Source organism: Clupea harengus, chromosome 15 (assembly GCF_900700415.2).
Source record: "Clupea harengus chromosome 15, Ch_v2.0.2, whole genome shotgun sequence".
Classification (NCBI taxonomy): Eukaryota; Metazoa; Chordata; class Actinopteri; order Clupeiformes; family Clupeidae; genus Clupea; species Clupea harengus.
Window position 1 is genome coordinate 19,326,927 of NC_045166.1, and position 18,922 is coordinate 19,345,848.

Genomic DNA, 18,922 nt, shown 5'->3' on the forward strand with positions numbered 1-18,922 from the left:
CTTTCGGACGAGATGGACCCTGACCCCATGTGTGTTTGTTCACAGGGGCTGAGAGTGCGTCATGACTTACGCAACACACACACATTGACGCATGGGTGCTCTGTAACACACACACACAAACACAATAACCGGCATCATCAATAGGACACACAAAGTCACTGAACCACATCATAGATAGTCACGGAAATTATGGTAATAGATTGATTATAACTGGCAGTATGCCATGGTTCTGTGAAACACAGGCACATGCAGTGACTGATGAAGAAGAACTATGCATGACATGCAGCTTGACAACCTGAACTGCCAACTCTGGTATTTCCCCACAGGAGAGTTTCCTGCAATGCCATGTGGAAACTAAACTATTTAACGGTAGAACATTTCAACACAGACGCACAGAAGTAAATCCAACTGACAGAACAGTCAGCTGAAGTAGTGTGCAATCAGTGTTTTGAAAGAATACTCACAGACTCACACACACACTTTCACAAGGTCACACATTTCATAAAGGGTCATACATTTATATACTCACATGCACATGTTCATACACTCACACACATATTTACACACACATTTAAATGATACACACATACGCTCATGCACACACACGCACGCATGCACGCGCACGCACACTCACACTTTTTTCACACTCTTGCTCATTCAATAGGAACACACCCAACCAAAGAGCATTTGAACAGCATGTCCTCCCAATATACACACACACCCATATAATACTGAACACACACCCATCCACACCCACAGTCACAAACATAGAATAACAAAAATGCACACTTGATGCACATTCACACACATACACACACACACACTTTAATAACGCTCAGTTTCTACCAGCGTTGACCAGCGAACACAATGAAAATGCTTGGACATGTTAAAGACATGCGTTGGACTGTTTGAAAGTTGTACTTAAGGGCACTCTTACCTGAGCAACTATAGAGAAAGAGAGAGAGAGAGAGAGAGAGAGAGAGAGAGAGAGAGAGAGAGAAAAAAAAGAGAGAAAAGGGGGACAGGTGATGGTTATTCAGCATCTTAACACTTGTCCTGATAACAGAGAGTTATACATTGGGCCTGACTGACCTGGAGTTAATTAGGTCAGATTTAAGAAGCCACTTGCTATAAGGCCTTATTTGCAGAAACACACACACACACACACACACACACACACACACTTAGGGAGAGAAAGAGAGTCTGTTTTGAGAGGGTTGTACAACGTATTCAATGCTTCAGAAATATTATGACTCTACAGTCTCATGGCAATACATTTACTTTGGATTAAAGTTAATTGAGAGAGAGATTGAGAGGGAGAGAGATAGAGAGAGAGAGAGAGAGAGAGAAAAGGGGGACAGAGGGAGAAACCCAGAGAGAGAGTCATTCAAGGGTGACAGCAAACTTTAAGAGCCACTTCAGTTGAAATGACAGTGCTGATACCCACCCCATTGGCAGGAGCAGAGCAATTAGTCAGAGCTGGAGACTGACAGCCCCTGACAGCTGACTTTCTGCACTGATATATGTTGCACGCCCCTCGCCCTCCCCCACACACACACACACACAGTCTCTCTGTCTCTGCCCTCACCTCACTCCTACACAAGCTGTCTTTCTGTCTACGTTGCCCACTGTCTTGAAATGACACCCTACACACAAGGGAAAGTGACACAAATATATGGAATTGTGTTGCCATCTGGTGGTAAGATTGGGAATTGCAGTGGTACACTCGCACCAAACCCCTTCATGTTTAGTGTTGAATTACCTAGTTAAGTTTAGTGTTAAAAATGAATGTATGCAGAGACTCGGAGACAATCAAGGGTTGGCTACCATAAACCATACCAAAAGACGATGGAGAAATGAAGATGGAGATCTGCTTCATACTTCTCATGTAAAGGTGTTGCATGGAGTGTAAAATCACCTGACCAGGACCACCATCGAATGCAAACTAAGACTGTGATCTACATGTTCAGCTTTCAGGAGACTGCACACAATCAAACCTCATGTGTCAGAGGATGGCATTTAGTGCACCGCCTCTCGTCTGCCATTCAAAAAGTAATCAAATGTAGCAAGTAACATTACTTTGATGAAGTAATTCAAATAGTTACATTTCTTCTTAAATTTTTATCAGGGGAAAAAGTAATCTGTAACCTATTACATTTTAACAATAACCTTCCAAACCCTGTTTATAACTAAATGCCATATTTCTTTACACATAGAGGAGAACAACAACTCCACAGAAATTGGCTGTTGATCTCAGAATTGCAGACTGCACCTTTAACCAAAGAGGAGAACAGTGACGGGGAACAGAGAAGTTTCTGGAAGGAAGAGTCTCAGCTCTGGGTGTGTACACCGGGAGTTCATTTAGAAGATAAAAGCGATGCTAAGAAATAGCCACAAGGAATAATAATATCAGAACAGGTAAGAAAGGGTATGAAAAGGTATGGCACAATATAGTGCTTGTATCATATTCACAATATAGTGCTAGTATCATATTGATATGTCAATATTAGACTGATGTGTCATGTAGTGGCCTACGCCGGTTGATATTACTGACATGGTTGGTAGACTGTAGTCTTGATGAGGTTCTCATGGTCTGTTTTTCTTTATGTGCATGTTTGTGAAAATTAGGTAAACCTCCAAGCCTGTCTAACAATCTGTCTTTGGCATTTCCTGATGTCCCTACTTAAAAAAAGACGACCAATTGATGGAGAAATGAAAAGTGAAATGGAGGCTCCTGCATCTCTTGGAAACAGGGCTTCTGTTCTGTGAAGCCCTGTTTAGTCACAACTCCTTGCCCGAAACTGCAAGTCAATCAGTTGGTGCAGATTCATTTTTGATGCTATTTTACGATAAAAATGTTGTGAGTGAGAATCAACAAGAACATTGCAAACAAATCAAAATACAGAGTAATCCTAGGAAGGCACATTAGAACCAAACACAAGGAATTCAAAAAGTAATTACTAAAATGAATTACAGTTCTACCATAGCCTATTATAGTGAAACCATCAACGGCAACATAAAAGTGTACACTGCTAAGCTTTAAATAATGACATTTGGGAGGATGTCTATGGTTGTAGATAACACTAAATAGTGATGTATCTGAAAAGCATCAACTCTATGGCAGTTACATCCCTTTCTGTGTAACCGAGTTAGCTTTGTGTTATTATGTCATAATAACACTATATTGTGAGTTAAGAAAAGTGTGGATTAAAGGCCGAAATGGACAACTCTTGAAAATGTTGTTCTAAATAAAGAGGTTACCATGACAAATTCCTAGCCTATGTCCTTTTTTTACACTATGCAAACAGACCATCAGAGACAGAGAGAGAGAGAGAGAGAGAGAGAGAGAGAGATTTGTGCATTAAGAGACCACATGCAAATGGGAAAAAAAGTGCTTCCTCAGTTGATGCAAATGCACATGCGCAAACACAAAGACAGAGAGAGAGAGAGAGAGAGAGAGAGAGAGAGAGAGAGAGAGAGAGAGGGATGTTCTGAATGTAGACAGACACACACACATACACACACACACACACACATACACACAGCCACACACACACGCCATGAACCAGGAGGACAGGATCATAGCAACATGGGAGGGAAGCAGGTGTGCCGTGTACCTGCCAGATTCAGTTTCGTTTTCCCGACACAAAGCTTCATCTCAGCTACGTCTAATTTATCGTACAGCAAAAAAAAACACCAACAGATTAGCGAAGGCTAAAGAGTGACACTGACAACACAATGGACATTGAAAAGGAAACAGTATGGACTGCTATGAATATGATTGGACTATCTTGCGTCGTCTTGCTCATTTTTGTAGACGGTAAGACTGCCTTGGACGCACACACACACAAGAGTAGGAGTAAGAGTATGCCTTGATAACCACTCTTTTTGTCCCGGTGAAAGGGGTGTCATATCGAATGCTTGTTAAACACGTATCTCTACCAAAAAGTCTTGATTGGAAAAAGAGTGTGAAGAGGAGAGGCAAAAAGAAAATAGCTGTAATGAATGATACATTTAAAAACACCAAATGAATACAGCCAGGTCCAGAACAGTTTATCATCCATGCACTTCATAAGTCATTTACCAGTTGCCATTGCTGGCAGAAATGGATTCATATTGGCTTTGTATGTGTGTGCAAATATGGTAGACCACCGATCCTGACAAACGACCTGTCTGGTGTTTATATGTTTACTAAACTAACACTGCTCATATCACTGTGCATGTTGTCTGTTCACTTCCATCCCCACAGCAAGGATGGTGCAGGAGCTGTACCAGATTGCTCACAAACTCTTTCAGGCAACTTGTCACAGCTGCCTGGGCTTTGAGTCCATTCACTGTGCTTTTGGGCATTTCCTGATGTCCAGGGCCTCCATGCCTACACAACAAGACAATTCTTTGATGGATAAACCCGGAGCCAAACTGAGGCTCCTGCATTTCTTTGAAATTTTGATTCAGCTGAACGAAACCGGAACTCATGTGGTGGATGCGGTGCTTATGATTTGCACTGGTCTCTCTCACGGCCTAAAGGGGGCGCTCTGTCTCCTGGCATCGCCCATACGCTTCCTGCAACAGATCCTGGTGTCCACACTCGAGCCGGAGGACAGGGAGAGATGGGAGGAAGAGCAAAAGGAGGCAGAGGAGAAAAAGCGGAGGATGAAGCAGTGTCTGCCTGTCTTTGCGTGTGTGTGTGTGTGTCTGTGTGTGTGTGTGTCTCTGTGTGTGTGGAGTTAACATGTTTAAAAGATCTGAATGAGGATATGTTAAGGATATATTGTCAGAACAAAAATGAAAAATCAGTAGTCAGTGAAATTAACTCATGAAACTGCACAAAATTAAACCACTATGTTTGAAAACGATATTTGACTGGATGTCTATGGTTATTGAAAATAATTGGGGTCAATGTACAAAACATGATATTGGAGACGGATTCGAAAATCAGTCTAATCAGTTTCCTTGCAACAGAGAAGGATTTGTGAAATTATGTCTAAACGCTATATTTCAAAGTTGAAACGAATACACACACACACACACACACACACACACACACACACACACACACACACACACACACACACACACACACACACACACACACACACACACACACACACACACACACACACACACACACACACACACACACACACACAAACAGGCACTGTAGAACCACACACACAAGTCACACCTAACCCTGTATTCCTTTACTACAGTCTTCCCTATAACTTTCACTCTCTATCACTTTCAGCTGATAAACAAAAATGTCAGAGTGGACATGTATGCCTGCATGTCATTGGGTATGGACCGGCACCAAGACTGAATCACAACACCACACAGCTAAACTGTTTAAAGGGATGTTTCACCACAAAAAAGAGACAATTCTGTCTTTATCCAATAGGTATTATAGCAATAGTCAGGATGCTATAACAGCACAAACACTACATTAGTCACCATATGGAAAAAGGAAGATGAATTATTCTATTCAGGTATCTAAAGCACGCTGGTCGAGTAGGACACGTGGTGTGTGATGGGTGCGGATCTTAAACTATGTGTTTCATCCATTCATGCTACTTCAGTAGATTTTCTAGATCCATTTTCCTCTCTCTCTCTCTCTCTCTCTTTCTCTCTCTCTGACACCGACACACACACCGACACACACACCGACACACACACACACCAACACACACACACGCACGCACACACTCACACACACAGTCTTTACAAACTAAGACTTTATGGTAGTCTTACATATTCAGTTTGCAGGGGCCTACACCTAGTCACACGAGTCAACTACATCTTTCGGAGACACAAGGACATTCAGCGTGGCCTATTATGGCCCCTGGAAAAACTGAAGCACTGCCAGGTTTTCTACAAAGGGGGAGGTGCCACAGCAACATTGCAACAACCAGCATCAGTGCCAATACCATCTGTGTTCTATATGTACTTTACCATAAAGGAGACCACCGACTCCAACAATGGCCAAGACTGAAGAGTGGAGCTGCAGAGGAGAGAGAGTCTGTTATAAATGTATGGTAAGTACCCAGAAAATGCTGCTTTATTTTTGCTGATGGTGAGAATGTAACTTGCACATTCCACTGCAACCTATTCTGTTGCACACTGAAAGGAAAGAAAGCTTGAACTGATTATTGAAAGGATTATCGTACACACTGCTGGGGTAAACATTGACAGTAACAGTATAATAATAAGGAATAAAAATGACACAAAAAATAGACATAACTTGTAGTAATGTATGTTCATATTCGTGTATGTCCTTTAACAAGAAGAAAACCAAACTGCCAAACCTGTTTGACAGCCTGTCTGGTTTTTATACTTCTGCTCTGCCCACATCGTTGTCTTCTTCGTCAACCTATCCTCTGGCCGTGCCGTTTGTTGTTTCCTAGAAGCCCTGGGGATGACAGTTTCCAAAGTGACTAGTGTGTTCCTAGTAGCAACTCTTCAGTGCTTTGCTAATGATATGACAGTGGTTGAGTTGGCTGGGAGGCCAATTTGTCAAGTCTTCTTCGCTGTCCTATCATTTGGCTGTTGCTGTTTCCTAACAGCACAAGGGGTGACATTTTCCAAAGTGTCTGGTGACTGATGGTGGAGGCAGGGAAGTCACCCATGTCTGTGCTGTTTGCAGGTTAACCACAGTGTGTGAGAGTCTCAAGCTTTAGTCGGGTGATTATTTGATTCGTTTGAATAGGACTTTACAGTTCAAATGATCTGAAGTAGGACCTGATGTGAGTCACATAGATCCCTTTGTAAACAAATCAAGGAAAAGTCAAATCAAAGTAGGAATGCATCACAAACATATGGCAAACAAACAAATACATTAAAATACATTACAGTGAAACCATAAATGGGAAGAACACATTATACAACAATAAATCAGTATGTTTAATAAAGATGTTTGAATGGATGTATATCATTGTCTGTGTGCTGTACAACAGATCATGTTGTCCAAGCTCACAGCCCAAGAGAGACAGAGATTGAAGCGCTAAAAAGAAGTAGAGTAGATGGAAGAGAACGTGATGCTGTGTCTGTCTGCCTCTCTGTCTGTCTGCCTGCTGCAATGACCCACAGACAATTGAAAAGGGCTTTAATCAAGGCACTATGTAATGAAGCCTTGCCAGTGTTTTAATCAGTGCACCAGTGTGTTGAGAACAGTTATGAACAGCATAGCACTGAAAAGATACAGATTGATAATACTTAGCCAAAGCCTATCCTGAAAGTCACATACCTTCACTGCAGCACAATAAGCTTTTCAAAAATGTTTGACACTGTTCATTCACTGACACTGTTTCCACAAGATAAGAAATATAGCGCAATATAATGAAAAATAGTGTAAATTATATGGTATGAAAAGCAAATATATTTCATGTATTTTTCAGTTCAAGGCTTCATGACCACTCAGCCAACTGCATGTCACATTGCATGAATGAGGTGAAATGACCGGGTTATGAAACAGATTTATTTCTCTTCACAAGGGCTTTTTATTTTATCTAGTTTTACATGATTTGATTTGATCTGCATCTCTCTCACACACACACGCACGCACGCACGCACGCACGCACGCACCTAAAGGTGCAATTTGCCAAATGAGTTTGTGAGTACTAATTGCATTTAGGCTGTCACAATAAACAAACACACATACACACAACAGACTAATAAATAACATGTAAGTTCCGGGTATAATTGAGTAGGCCTACGGAAGTTTTCTTAGCTTGTTAAGGATGCCCTGACCATTCAGAAATCTCCTTGTTACAGTTTTTTTACGATTGCATAAACACTAAAATCAAAAGTATTACACAATTATCAAAACCTTACACTCAAGGAGCAAACCATTGGCCCAGATTTGCACCACTATAAGCACAATATCAGCCTCACACTTTTTTTTTGCAAAACAATAGACACAGTGATTTGCAAAACACTTAACACACTTGTATACATTAGACACAGAAGTATATCAAGATGTTCCTTGCAATTTCAAAGCACTGACTGTCAAATATTTGGGGCCCATATTCACGCAAGAACAAGAGAGAGAGAGATCATAAACATGGTTTTGGCCAATAGTACTATCAGGCGCAGAGAAATTCAAGCCAACCATATCGGTGACCATGCCATTTTCAATAATGTCCATCAGGTCTCCCAGTCAACACTGGCATCCTGAAAAGACATCAGGTTAAAATGAAACAACTTTATCTGTACTGTATTTTCATTTTTTTTAGATCTTTTTTTCTTCTTTTTTTTACGCTAATTGTAACCTGTACAGAATTTTACGTTTGTCTGATATTTGCTGAGCTTACAGTGTAATGCACGCTACTGTAGTAGCATGAAAACTGGGACATGTTTTGTTGTGATTCTCGATGTTGACATGATTTGGGTATAACGAGAGAAATAAATTATATTTTCATCAGTCTGCGGCATTGGTCTTGTGTAGTGTTTGGTGTATTTATTGTATATTTGCACTTTCTCTATGTACTTCACTTACACTACTCTAATCACTGAGAAGTAGAATTAGTAAATTGTTTTAGGTTTGCAACAGCAGTGTGTAACTGGTACAAACAGAATTAAGTCATATGCAACGTGTGTGTTTCATATGGTAACCAAATATGGTTTTGATAAATTAGTGTATAGTTTTTACAAGAGTGTTTCATTTTGCAAAGGATCTGAGGTGTTTTGCTAATTGGGTGTGTTGTTGTGCTAATTGCGTAGTGTTTTGAAAAAACAAAACCGTCAAAATCGTGCTCAGACAATCGAAAAAAACTGTAAGCAATCGAGAAGAACTGTAAGTATCTTAGGTCTGAGACCATGTTCCTGCAGTTCACACAATTGCCAGAAGAGGGTGCAACCTGAACATTATTTTACCCGGCGGGGACTCGACTTTCTTGTTTCTGTGCAGACCCACAGTGGCTGAATTCTTTTGGCACGTTGGGTGAAAATACAGACCTAAACCAAAACATTACCATAAACCTTTTATTTTTCACTTGTCATTCCTTTTCTTTTTCACATGGATCACCTTAAACTTTGGTAAAGCTTTCGAAACGATTTAGCCTTCAATCCACTTAAAGTGGAAAACCTGTGACCAGTTCTCAAAATAGTTGCTTTGCCTGCAAATTACACTTTTAAACAATGTTGAATTCATCCTTATAAAATTCTTGGCAATGATTAAGCTTGTGAGAACAGTGTATCCTTATTCTCACGTCAATATTTTGGTGATCGGAATGGTAGGGCCGAGCGTATGGAGCTAATTTGCATCTCCGGAGTGATTGGTTTGGTTTGGAGGGGTGGGCGTGGTTTAGTCGCAGGCCTTACGTGAGGCGTTTCCAAAGCAAGAAACTTGTGCAGACACCCTGGAATCGGTCCTGCCGAAGTTAGAAAGTCAGGAGACAACAATGATTGCAACCAAACCACGAAAGTGATCCGCCAAGGTAAGGTTCAAACGAACGTTGCCGTTTGAATAGCAAATCGTTCTTGAAAACATATGTATTTTCAAATAATTTTAACGTACCGACTTAAAAAAAAATGCGAGCTTTGAACAGCAGCTGTCCCGAAATCTTGTTTGGCTGCAGTGTTGACAGCTGTTAGCTTACTATAAGTAGGAATACCCTGGTGGTTTAAAGTGCCTCATTTCGAGGAATGGTTGGTCTGTGTTGTTCTTTTATCCTGCAAATGTTTGGACCTACTCATCGTTGTTTTGCAGATACCTGTGACTACATTATGACCTTGGGCATCACGTTCTAAAGCTCCGTTACTCTTTTGGCCATGTATTGATGTTGGAATACGTTCCCTGTTTTGTTTTGAGTTGCTTGTTGTGCAAACAGACGTGCATGTGGCAAGCTACTTTCTATGTTTTCCTTGCTAACTTAGCTAATTGTTAGAAACTGACTGAAAGTGACCTACAACTGGCTTTCTTCAAGTAGGCAGACAAGTTAGGGTAGTCCTACAAGTCACAACAACACTTTGGACTGTTAGGTCGTCTACGAAGCATGTTTTCTTGAAAAAATCGTTTTCTTGAAAAGCTGTTAAACATGATACTACGCTGTTATTATATGTAGAATCGTTAGCTAATCAAGTGCACCACGGTTATAACAGTATTTAAGCCGAGACATTTAAATTCAGATCTGATCCTATCCGATGTCTTTTGCATAACTACTTGCTGGCACCTTAATTGGGTCCAGTTAGATCATTCAGATAGGTAGCCTAACCCTTCAACTGGACTACATCTGAGGTTGTTCTGCAAAGAAAACTGTTCTGCCTGGCCTCTTAATTCATCTCACCTCCGCTTCTGTTTCTCACAGTTTTACTGTATATCCCTCTCAGCAAATTGCATCTAAACTGTGAGGAGTCATGGATGACAGCAAAGAGGCTGAGAACTTGACCTCGAATGACCCCAAACACCCAAACTCCACAGGCAGCTCTCCTCAGCAGAGCAGCACAGGTAGCGTAACCATGGTAGCCAGAACAAATACACCCTGCAAAACAGTTGGCATGGAAACCAGCTCTTGATAAATGCACACATACACACCTGATGCACAGTGGTAAGTAAAGGTGACTGAATCTGGGCTGGATGTTATATAGTATCGTAAAACATTTTAAACTCCTTACCTATGGTATGCTCACATATAACTTACAAGGTGGTTGATTACTGGTCTATGGCAGTACAATATTTCCACTGTTTCTCTGATGATACAGGGTACAGTTCATGAATTGAATGGGAATTGTTGAGAGGCAGGGCCTGTTGTGTATTTGTGTGATGAGATACAGTATCAGCCACACTTTGCACCACTGATAACACTACCTTGATAACAGTGTCTGAGTGTCATGTATTATGTAGCCTCAATCAGGGCATTGCGGCAAAAGAGCCCTGTGCTCAGTCAATTCTCCCTGAATAAACAATGATGATGATTAATGACCAATATTGGTCATTAATCATCATCATTGTTTATTCAGGGAGAATTGACTGAGCACAGGGCTCTTTTGCCGCAATGCCCTGATTGAGGCTACATAATACATACAACAATAAATAAACAAACCATAACAAAACAAGACAGACAAAATAAATAAACAAAACACATTAAACAACTCAGAAATTAAGTATATAAAAAAAATAACATAAAGTAAAAATAATTAAATCAGAGTCATTTAAAACAACAGCATTGAGGCACATCCTTTGCATCTAAAAGGCTCTTACATTGGTTGACAGACAAATACTTGGTTAGTTTCAACTCCACTTGAACAGTGTTCCATTTATGGGAAGCAAAGAACTTAAAAGCTATTTTACCTATATTAGTTTTTGTAAGGGGGATTTCAAGGGAGATGAGGCTCTGTGACCGTTTGTTGTGACAGATGGATTTTAATTTTAAAAGTGACATGAGATAATTAGGCAGTTTTTACTAAGGCTTTATAAACAAATAAAAGACAGGGTTTTTCCCTCCTGTCTGCTAGAGGGGACCAACCAGCATTCTTGTATAAGTTACAGTGGTGGGTCCTGAAAGCGTCTCCTATAACAAAGCGAATAGCACTATGGTAAACAGAGTCCAGGAGTTTTAAGGTAGAGGGTGCAGCATACATGTAAACAATGTCACCATAGTCAAGAACTGACAAAATTGTTGATTGGACTATTTCCATTCGGTTTTCAAAAGTAAAACAAGATCTTATTCTATAAAGAGCGCCCAGTTTAATTTTAACCTTCTTAGCTAGGTGAAGAACATGTGATTTAAATGACAGCCTATCATCTAGCCAGATACCTAGGTATTTATAGCAAGGAACTTGCTCAATATTAGTCCCAGAACGGGTGCATATCCTATGGGTGGGGGGGACATTATTTCTACCATTGGAGAAAATCATGAATTTAGTCTTAGATTCATTCAGCATCAATTTGAGGGACTTTAGGGAATCCTGTACACAATCAAAAGCATGTTGAAGGTTTGAAACTGCTTGATCTATAGAGGGCGCTGAGGCATACAAAATTGTATCATCGGCATAAAAATGGACTTTGCAATGTTCTAGATGGTCACAGATATTATTAATGTAAAGTGAGAACAATACCGGGCATAAAATAGAGCCCTGAGGGACACCAGAATGAATTACTAGGGCCTCAGATGTAAGGCCTGCAACATCATTAATTAAACACTTTATTACCATGACTTATGATGTAACCTCACATAAGCACCCATACATCTTTATGGTTTATTTTCACAAAGATACACACACACACAGACATTGCCATTGTTCAAATACCGTGCAGTAGACCACATACAACATAAGGCCTGTGTGTGTGTGTGTGTGTGTGTGTGTGTGTGTGTGTGTGTGTGTGTGTGTGTGTGTGTGTGTGTGTGTGTGTGTGTGTGTGTGTGTGTGTGTGTGAGGTTTAATCCTGAAACCTGGGCAAGAAGTTTCCACCCAGCACGGCAGCCACAAAGACGCATTTAAGGATGGAAAATGTCAGAGTCAGGGATTTAGTGTGGAAACTAAGCAGTATGCATGTACTTACAGAGGAAGTATGCCAGCAGATGTAGGGACTGTAGAGAGCTAGACTATCAGAGATTTTTAGGGAAGGATGTCTGAGGCTGTGAGGAAGATGATGTTGCACTGGTGTTTGAAGCTGTGCTCTGGCTTGTCTTACATACATACCATGCATCAGTGTGTTCACAGACATAAGCACATTTGTTGTCTGAATGCAGCTGATTATATTCGTTTCCTCTTCCTCTCTCTGTTATTCTCTTTCTCTTCACTCTCTTCTTTTTGTTCCTGTTACTAAATTCTCTTCTTTCTCTTTCCTCTGATCCTCTGTCTCACTCTCTCTCTTTTTCTCCCCTCGACCCATCCCCTCCCTCTCTCCTTCAACACTTTCTGTTTCTCACCTCCTCCTCCTCTTTCTCTTCTCTTTTCCTACAACCCTTCTCTCTTCCCTTTCCCTCTTTTTGTCTTCCCCTCATCCCCCCCTCTCTCTCCTCTTCCTCCATCCCTCTTCCCCCCTCCCTCCATCCCTCCGTCTTTCTTCCCTCCCTTTCTCTCTCTTCTCTTCCTCCATACCTCTCCCTCTCTCCCTCTTTCTACCACCCTTCTCTTCTCCCTCCCTCTTCCACTCTCTCTCTTCTCTCCCTCCCTCTCCCATCCCTCTCTCTCTTATATCCCTCCCTCCCTCTTTCTCCCATCCCTCTCTCTTCTCTCCCTCCCCCTCTCCCTCAGGTTGTGGCGTGGTGCTGGTGCTCTCGGCCCTGGTGGCCTCGGTGAGTGGCCTGCTGCTGGGCTATGAGCTGGGCCTGATCTCCGGGGCCCTGCTGCAGCTGCGGGAGGAGCTGACCCTCTCGTGTCAGAGCCAGGAGCTGGTGGTCAGCTCCCTGCTGCTGGGCGCACTGCTATTCTCGCTGGCAGGGGGCGCCGTGCTGGACCGCTGGGGACGCAGGTTCGCCATCATGCTCACCGCCATCATGGCCGTGGGCGGCACACTGCTGACCGTGAGCGTGAGCTCTCTAGCGGCCCTGGTGGCCGGGCGGGTGGTTGTTGGCATGGCTGTGGCACTGTCGGGAACAGCGTCCTGCCTGTACATCGCAGAGGTGGGTAGTTACACAGATACTGGATACTAGAACCAGCTTGTAATAGTGGCATAGAAAAACACAGAACACAAGCACACAAGTACACACTGTAACCAATGTCTTATGAACATATAAAATATAACATGTATTTACATATGTGTGGGGATGTAATGTGCATATATACAGTATGTGTGGCAGGGATTCCGTTAGCCGGTAATAACCTTTTTTTGCCTGGTAAAATTGATTTAAAAATCTCAGTCAAAATGTCTGGTAATAATGCTCATACAAAACACAAAACATATCCTTAAACCGCACATTTGTGTTCTAACCAAAGCAAATAAATCATATCTTATTTTTTATTTGATCTAGCTAGCAACCAAAAATAATGCATTCATGTTTTCCTTTTCATCTTTCAAAAGATACACTATAGTTTCTTTCTTTAGTTTTATGTCTTCAGTTCTTAAGTTTCAAGTGTCCAAGCAGGACGTTGTCATTCACCAACCCACATAGGCTTCAATATGTTTGCGTTTGTAACATTTTAATGAAACATGTGTCAGTAAGTTTAGAATTTGTCCGGTAAAATCAATTATTTCTGCACACCAAACCAGCAAGCAAAAATCCTAGTGGATATTTGTATGTGTATGTGTGTGTGTGTGTGTATAGATGTTTACACATAGTATATTCACTATATATGTGTTTGCCTGTCTGTGTCTATGTGTGTGAGTTTATACAATATATGTGTATGTGTGTGTGTATAGATATTTACACATAGTATATTCACTATATATGTGTTTGCCTGTGTGTGTCTATGTGTGTGAGTTTATACAATATATGTGTATATGTGTGTGTATAGATGTTTACACATAGTATATTCACTATATATGTGTTTGCCTGTGTGTGTCTATGTGTGTGAGTTTATACAATATATGTATGTTTGTGAATGTATACATGTATGCCTGTATGTATGTATTTATGTGTGTGTGTGTGTGTGTGTGTGTGTGTGTGTGTGTGTGTGTGTGTGTAGGTGGCTCCTCAGGCCTGGCGCGGGCGTCTGGTGTGCCTGTACGAGCTGATGGTGGTGCTGGGCGTGCTACTGGGCTTCGGCCTGAGCTACGTCTTCACCGCGGTGCACGGTGGTTGGCGCTACACCTTTGGAGCGGTGATTCCCCCAGCGCTGGCCCAGGCGTCCGCCATGTACTTCCTGCCACGCAGCCCCCGCTTCCTGCTGGCCCGGGGAAAGGAGGATGAGGCTCGCACTGTGCTGGAGCGCCTCAGGGGGTCGTCGCCAGGGACGACGGGGTCATCACTGGGGGCGATGACAGTGGTGGAGGAGGAGCTGCGGGCCATCCGGGTGGCCCTGTGCCGGGAGATGCATTACAGCTTCCTGGACCTCTTCCGTTCCCATGACAACATGCGTCAGCGTCTTCTGGTGGGCATGGTGCTGGTGTTCTTGCAGCAGGCCACCGGGCAGCCCAACCTGCTCTCCTACGCCTCCACCGTGCTGCACCACGTCGGTTTCCAGAGCGAAGAGGCTGCAACGCTGGCCTCCACCGGCCTGGGTGTGGTCAAAGTGGGCGGGACCATCCCCGCCATCCTGCTAGTGGACCGTGTTGGGCCCAAGGTCTTCCTGTGCGTGGGCGCTGTCGTCATGACGATCTCGCTGACGGCGTTGGGCGTGGCCACCATGCAGAGCCAAACGCAGGTGTCAACCCTGTGCCAGAGCTCGCCCAGGCCAAACCATTCCCACTGGGGGGAGGGGGAGGACAGGGCTGCCGTGCCCATTGGACTGTACCACCCCACACTGAACTTCAGCCACCTCAGCTACAGCTCTGCCCTGAGGCAAGGGCCCAACAGCAGCTCGATTGAGCGTCAGGGAAACTGGAGCCTCGTCAAGGATTCTGGGAGGAGGACTGCTGCCGACGCGGGTGTGACTCAGGAGGACGTGTCCACGTCTCTCAAATGGATCTCATTGGTCAGCCTGCTGGTGTACGTGGCTGGTTTCTCATTCAGCCTCGGCCCAAGTAAGAACTCTGGCTTAAGCAGCTCTACTGTGCACACACATACACACACACAAACAGACACACACACACACAGACACACACACACACACACACACACAGACACAGCTCCATCCACACACACAAGTGTACTTTATACATCATATTTTTAGGCAATCAGCTTCACACCTTCACACAAAAAGCTGTTTCTCTAGTCCCCAGGACAGCATTGTAACACTCGCACTGTAAGATGTGGTCTTACAGTCCTTTCAGACGAGGGCCTTGTAGGTACCATTCAGACACAGTCTACATACTAGATACTACACACAAGTCTTAAGATTGCTCTGAAAGGCTGAAGGTCTGAAGTCTAAGATTTAGTCTGAAACCCCACTGCTAGTGACTCTTAACAGGCCACACATTTCATGGGCTTAATACACACACAAAAGTGTATCAGCCTGTCTGGGTCACACACATGTGCACGCACATACACACACACACACACACACACACACCAACACTGCTAAGCACATTCGTGTATGCATCTGAACTCGTGCAGTGTGCTTTTCAAAATGTTCACTTCAGCAGTTAGTTGTGTTTGAATGCGTTTTAACCTGTGTGTGTGTGTGTGTGTGTGTGTGTGTGTGCGCACATGTATGTGTGTGTAGTGGTGTATGTGGTGCTCAGTGAGATATTTCCGACTGGGATCCGAGGGAAGGCCGTATCCGTGGTTTCTGCCTTCAACTGGGCCACAAACCTCATTATATCCATGACCTTCCTCACCCTAACAGGTACACACACACACACACACACACACACACACACACACACACACACACACACACACACACACACACACGCACACAAACCCTATCCAGCCAGCACTTAGGACTGCTGCTGTTCATTATGCAAGTTAAGACACAGTATACAATTTGGCAGTCGGCCATGTGCATACATAAATCACTCATTGCATATTACTCAGCACACACACACATACACCCATATATATACAAAAGGCACACACACTAAATATATACTATTTACATATATAATGATAAAAGGCATACACATTTGAAAGTGTCTGCATGTAGATGGCTGTAGAGCATACACTAGGACAGTGTAGTTCCCCGCTTCATTATAAAACCCCACCCACTCCTCAGCAGCTGTAGAAAGTGATCAGTGATCTCAGCCGTTATGGGTGTCTGTTCTGGACCTTGTCACACTCTGCCTGCTATCTACAACCATATCAGCCTCGGGTGGATTTTCCTGCCACCCCAAATGGAATTTTTAGGCTAGATCTGCCTGCTCAGCAGAAAGGCTCATATCTAGATATTAAAGGTTAAATCAATACATCTATTTGACCTTTTCCCCCGTTAGAAACATGTGTCAGGAATGCACACTGCAGAGATCTGGTTAGTGTTGTTACTGATGATGCAAGCCCTGCTCTGGAAGGGGGGGCTGTTTTGACCAACTATCTAATTACATACTGATACACACACTGTAACACACACACATAACATAACACAATTTTACCACAACTCGCTACCTCAGAAGCAGGACTTAAACATACACACAGATTACACAACCACCTTCTGTCTGAAGGGAAGTCTGAAGTGCCTCGATAAGGGTAATGGTTTTGTTGCCTCTAGTTTATGAAACATCCAGTTGCCCAACTGCCCAGAGATAAGAGAGGGAATGTTGTTATCCTTTTGGTCCCGTCTGTCTTGTAGCGCGTAAACAAGAAGACAAAGACTGATAGAGAGGAAACAAATCGTTAAAAAAAAGTGACTCATACCAAGATGACCCTCGGGGGCTAATTAGACCACTGACTGTTAATCTCTAGTACTGTGAACGCTAGTAATCCCGAATAGTCTGATGATTTTGTGACTAGCAATAGTTCAGGATTGTGAGTTAATACTACTCGTCCTGACCCCACTGCTCTTGCCCTGTAGAGAAGATTGGCCTGCCCAACGTAATCTTCTGCTACGCTGTGATGAGCTTCATTCTGCTGATCTTCGTCATCCTCTTCATCCCAGAGACCAAGGGCAGGTCGCTGGAGCAGATCTCCAAGGAGCTTGCCATGAAGTAAGGTGCCCCCCCCCCACACACACACACACACACACATCACCTCAGCACACTTCAGCACTGCCATACACACACAACCATTTTATTTATGGACAAGTATATGATTTAACTAGCTGACCTAATCATTTCAGTCTCATCAATGTACAATATAAAGCAATATATATCTGGGGACATGAAGTGGTTTCAAGTTGTCTTTTTTTAATACCAAACTTTAGTTGTCCTGTGAACGTGGTCCTGTGAAGTGCTTTATCTCTTTTTTTCGACCTCTTTTCCCAGAAACAACCTCAGAGACAGGCTGTGCCCGCGGCGGAGATCAAAGACGGACTCCCCACAGGAAGTGAAAACGCTGCACTGACTTCAGTATGACTTTTCCCCTCAGGACAAGGAAACAAGACAGCAGAGACTTTTAATTTGTAGTGGACATTTTCTTGGTGTGATCTCTGTTGGCTGAGCACAGGTGTGTCCGACGCCCGGTGAAGGGAGTCGCAGTTAGAATGTGATGTCATTGCATGATGTGTGGACAAGGGGCCCAGAGAGTGGACGACCCCTCGTGTGGTTCTGGCTCGGGTCCTCCAGGGTTCCTCCGGCGCTGTGACCTATCCGGTCCAGATCGGTCCCCGAGTCAACTGCCAGTGGGGTGGAAGGTCACGAGGAGATGCTGCCGCTCTGGTGATGCGCGTGTGTGTGTGTGTCTGCAAGCAATGAGTTTACAGTCTTTGGGACATGAGATGTGGAAGAGATTCTTCCCGGGTGGGGTTGGGGGTGCTGTTATGTGAAAAAAGGGTTCATCCTGAGATTGTGTGTGTGTGTGTGAGATTGCTGTTATTGAACGCACTTTTCACTTTCATAGTGAACTAATCACCAGTAAGCCGTTATTAAGAGCCAAACAGGTCTCTCTTAATTTGGCTTTCTTTCAAAATAACAGACGCTCATTTTGTCTTTGGGCGAAACGGAGGAGTCTTTTTGCACGAACATGCCAATGGGTTGATACATGGGTCTGCAGTGCAGGTTGTTAGACATTCCTGGGGGGTGTTATCTCTAAAGGACAGCCAAGAGAATGACTACTCCAACCGTGACCAGATTTCACAACTTGTTTTTAGAATATCCATTGCTGAGATAGTCAAACTAAATCATCTGTCATCAACAGAACTGACCCTGGCTCTGTGTTCTTCTCTCCAAGTGTACAATGCCAGCATGGCCCTTTTGTTTCATGAACTGGGGTTTGGGGGTGTTGGGGGAGGGGAGGAGGGAATTGGGGGGGGGGGGGGGCAGGGAGTCCAGGAAAAACATGGATAAGCCCAGTAT

At 43.2% G+C, this 18,922-nt stretch overlaps 1 protein-coding gene across 2 annotated transcripts; it reads left to right on the plus strand.

The window, feature by feature from the left end:
* The first annotated feature begins 9,267 nt into the window (after window positions 1–9,267).
* Window positions 9,268–18,770, plus strand: slc2a12 (solute carrier family 2 member 12). Of its 2 annotated transcripts, none has more exons than XM_031581918.2 (7): window positions 9,268–9,428; window positions 10,321–10,438; window positions 13,192–13,559; window positions 14,563–15,559; window positions 16,201–16,323; window positions 17,485–17,617; window positions 17,894–18,770. In XM_031581918.2, exons 2-7 carry the CDS (start codon window positions 10,348–10,350, stop codon window positions 17,970–17,972), a joined length of 1,791 nt encoding a protein of 596 aa, XP_031437778.1. In that variant the 5' UTR covers window positions 9,268–9,428; window positions 10,321–10,347; the 3' UTR covers window positions 17,973–18,770. The 2 variants fall into 2 exon arrangements, with proteins under 2 accessions (XP_031437778.1, XP_031437777.1); XM_031581917.2 differs by having other exon boundaries at window positions 9,270–9,428; window positions 10,299–10,438.
* Window positions 18,771–18,922: the final 152 nt, after the last annotated feature.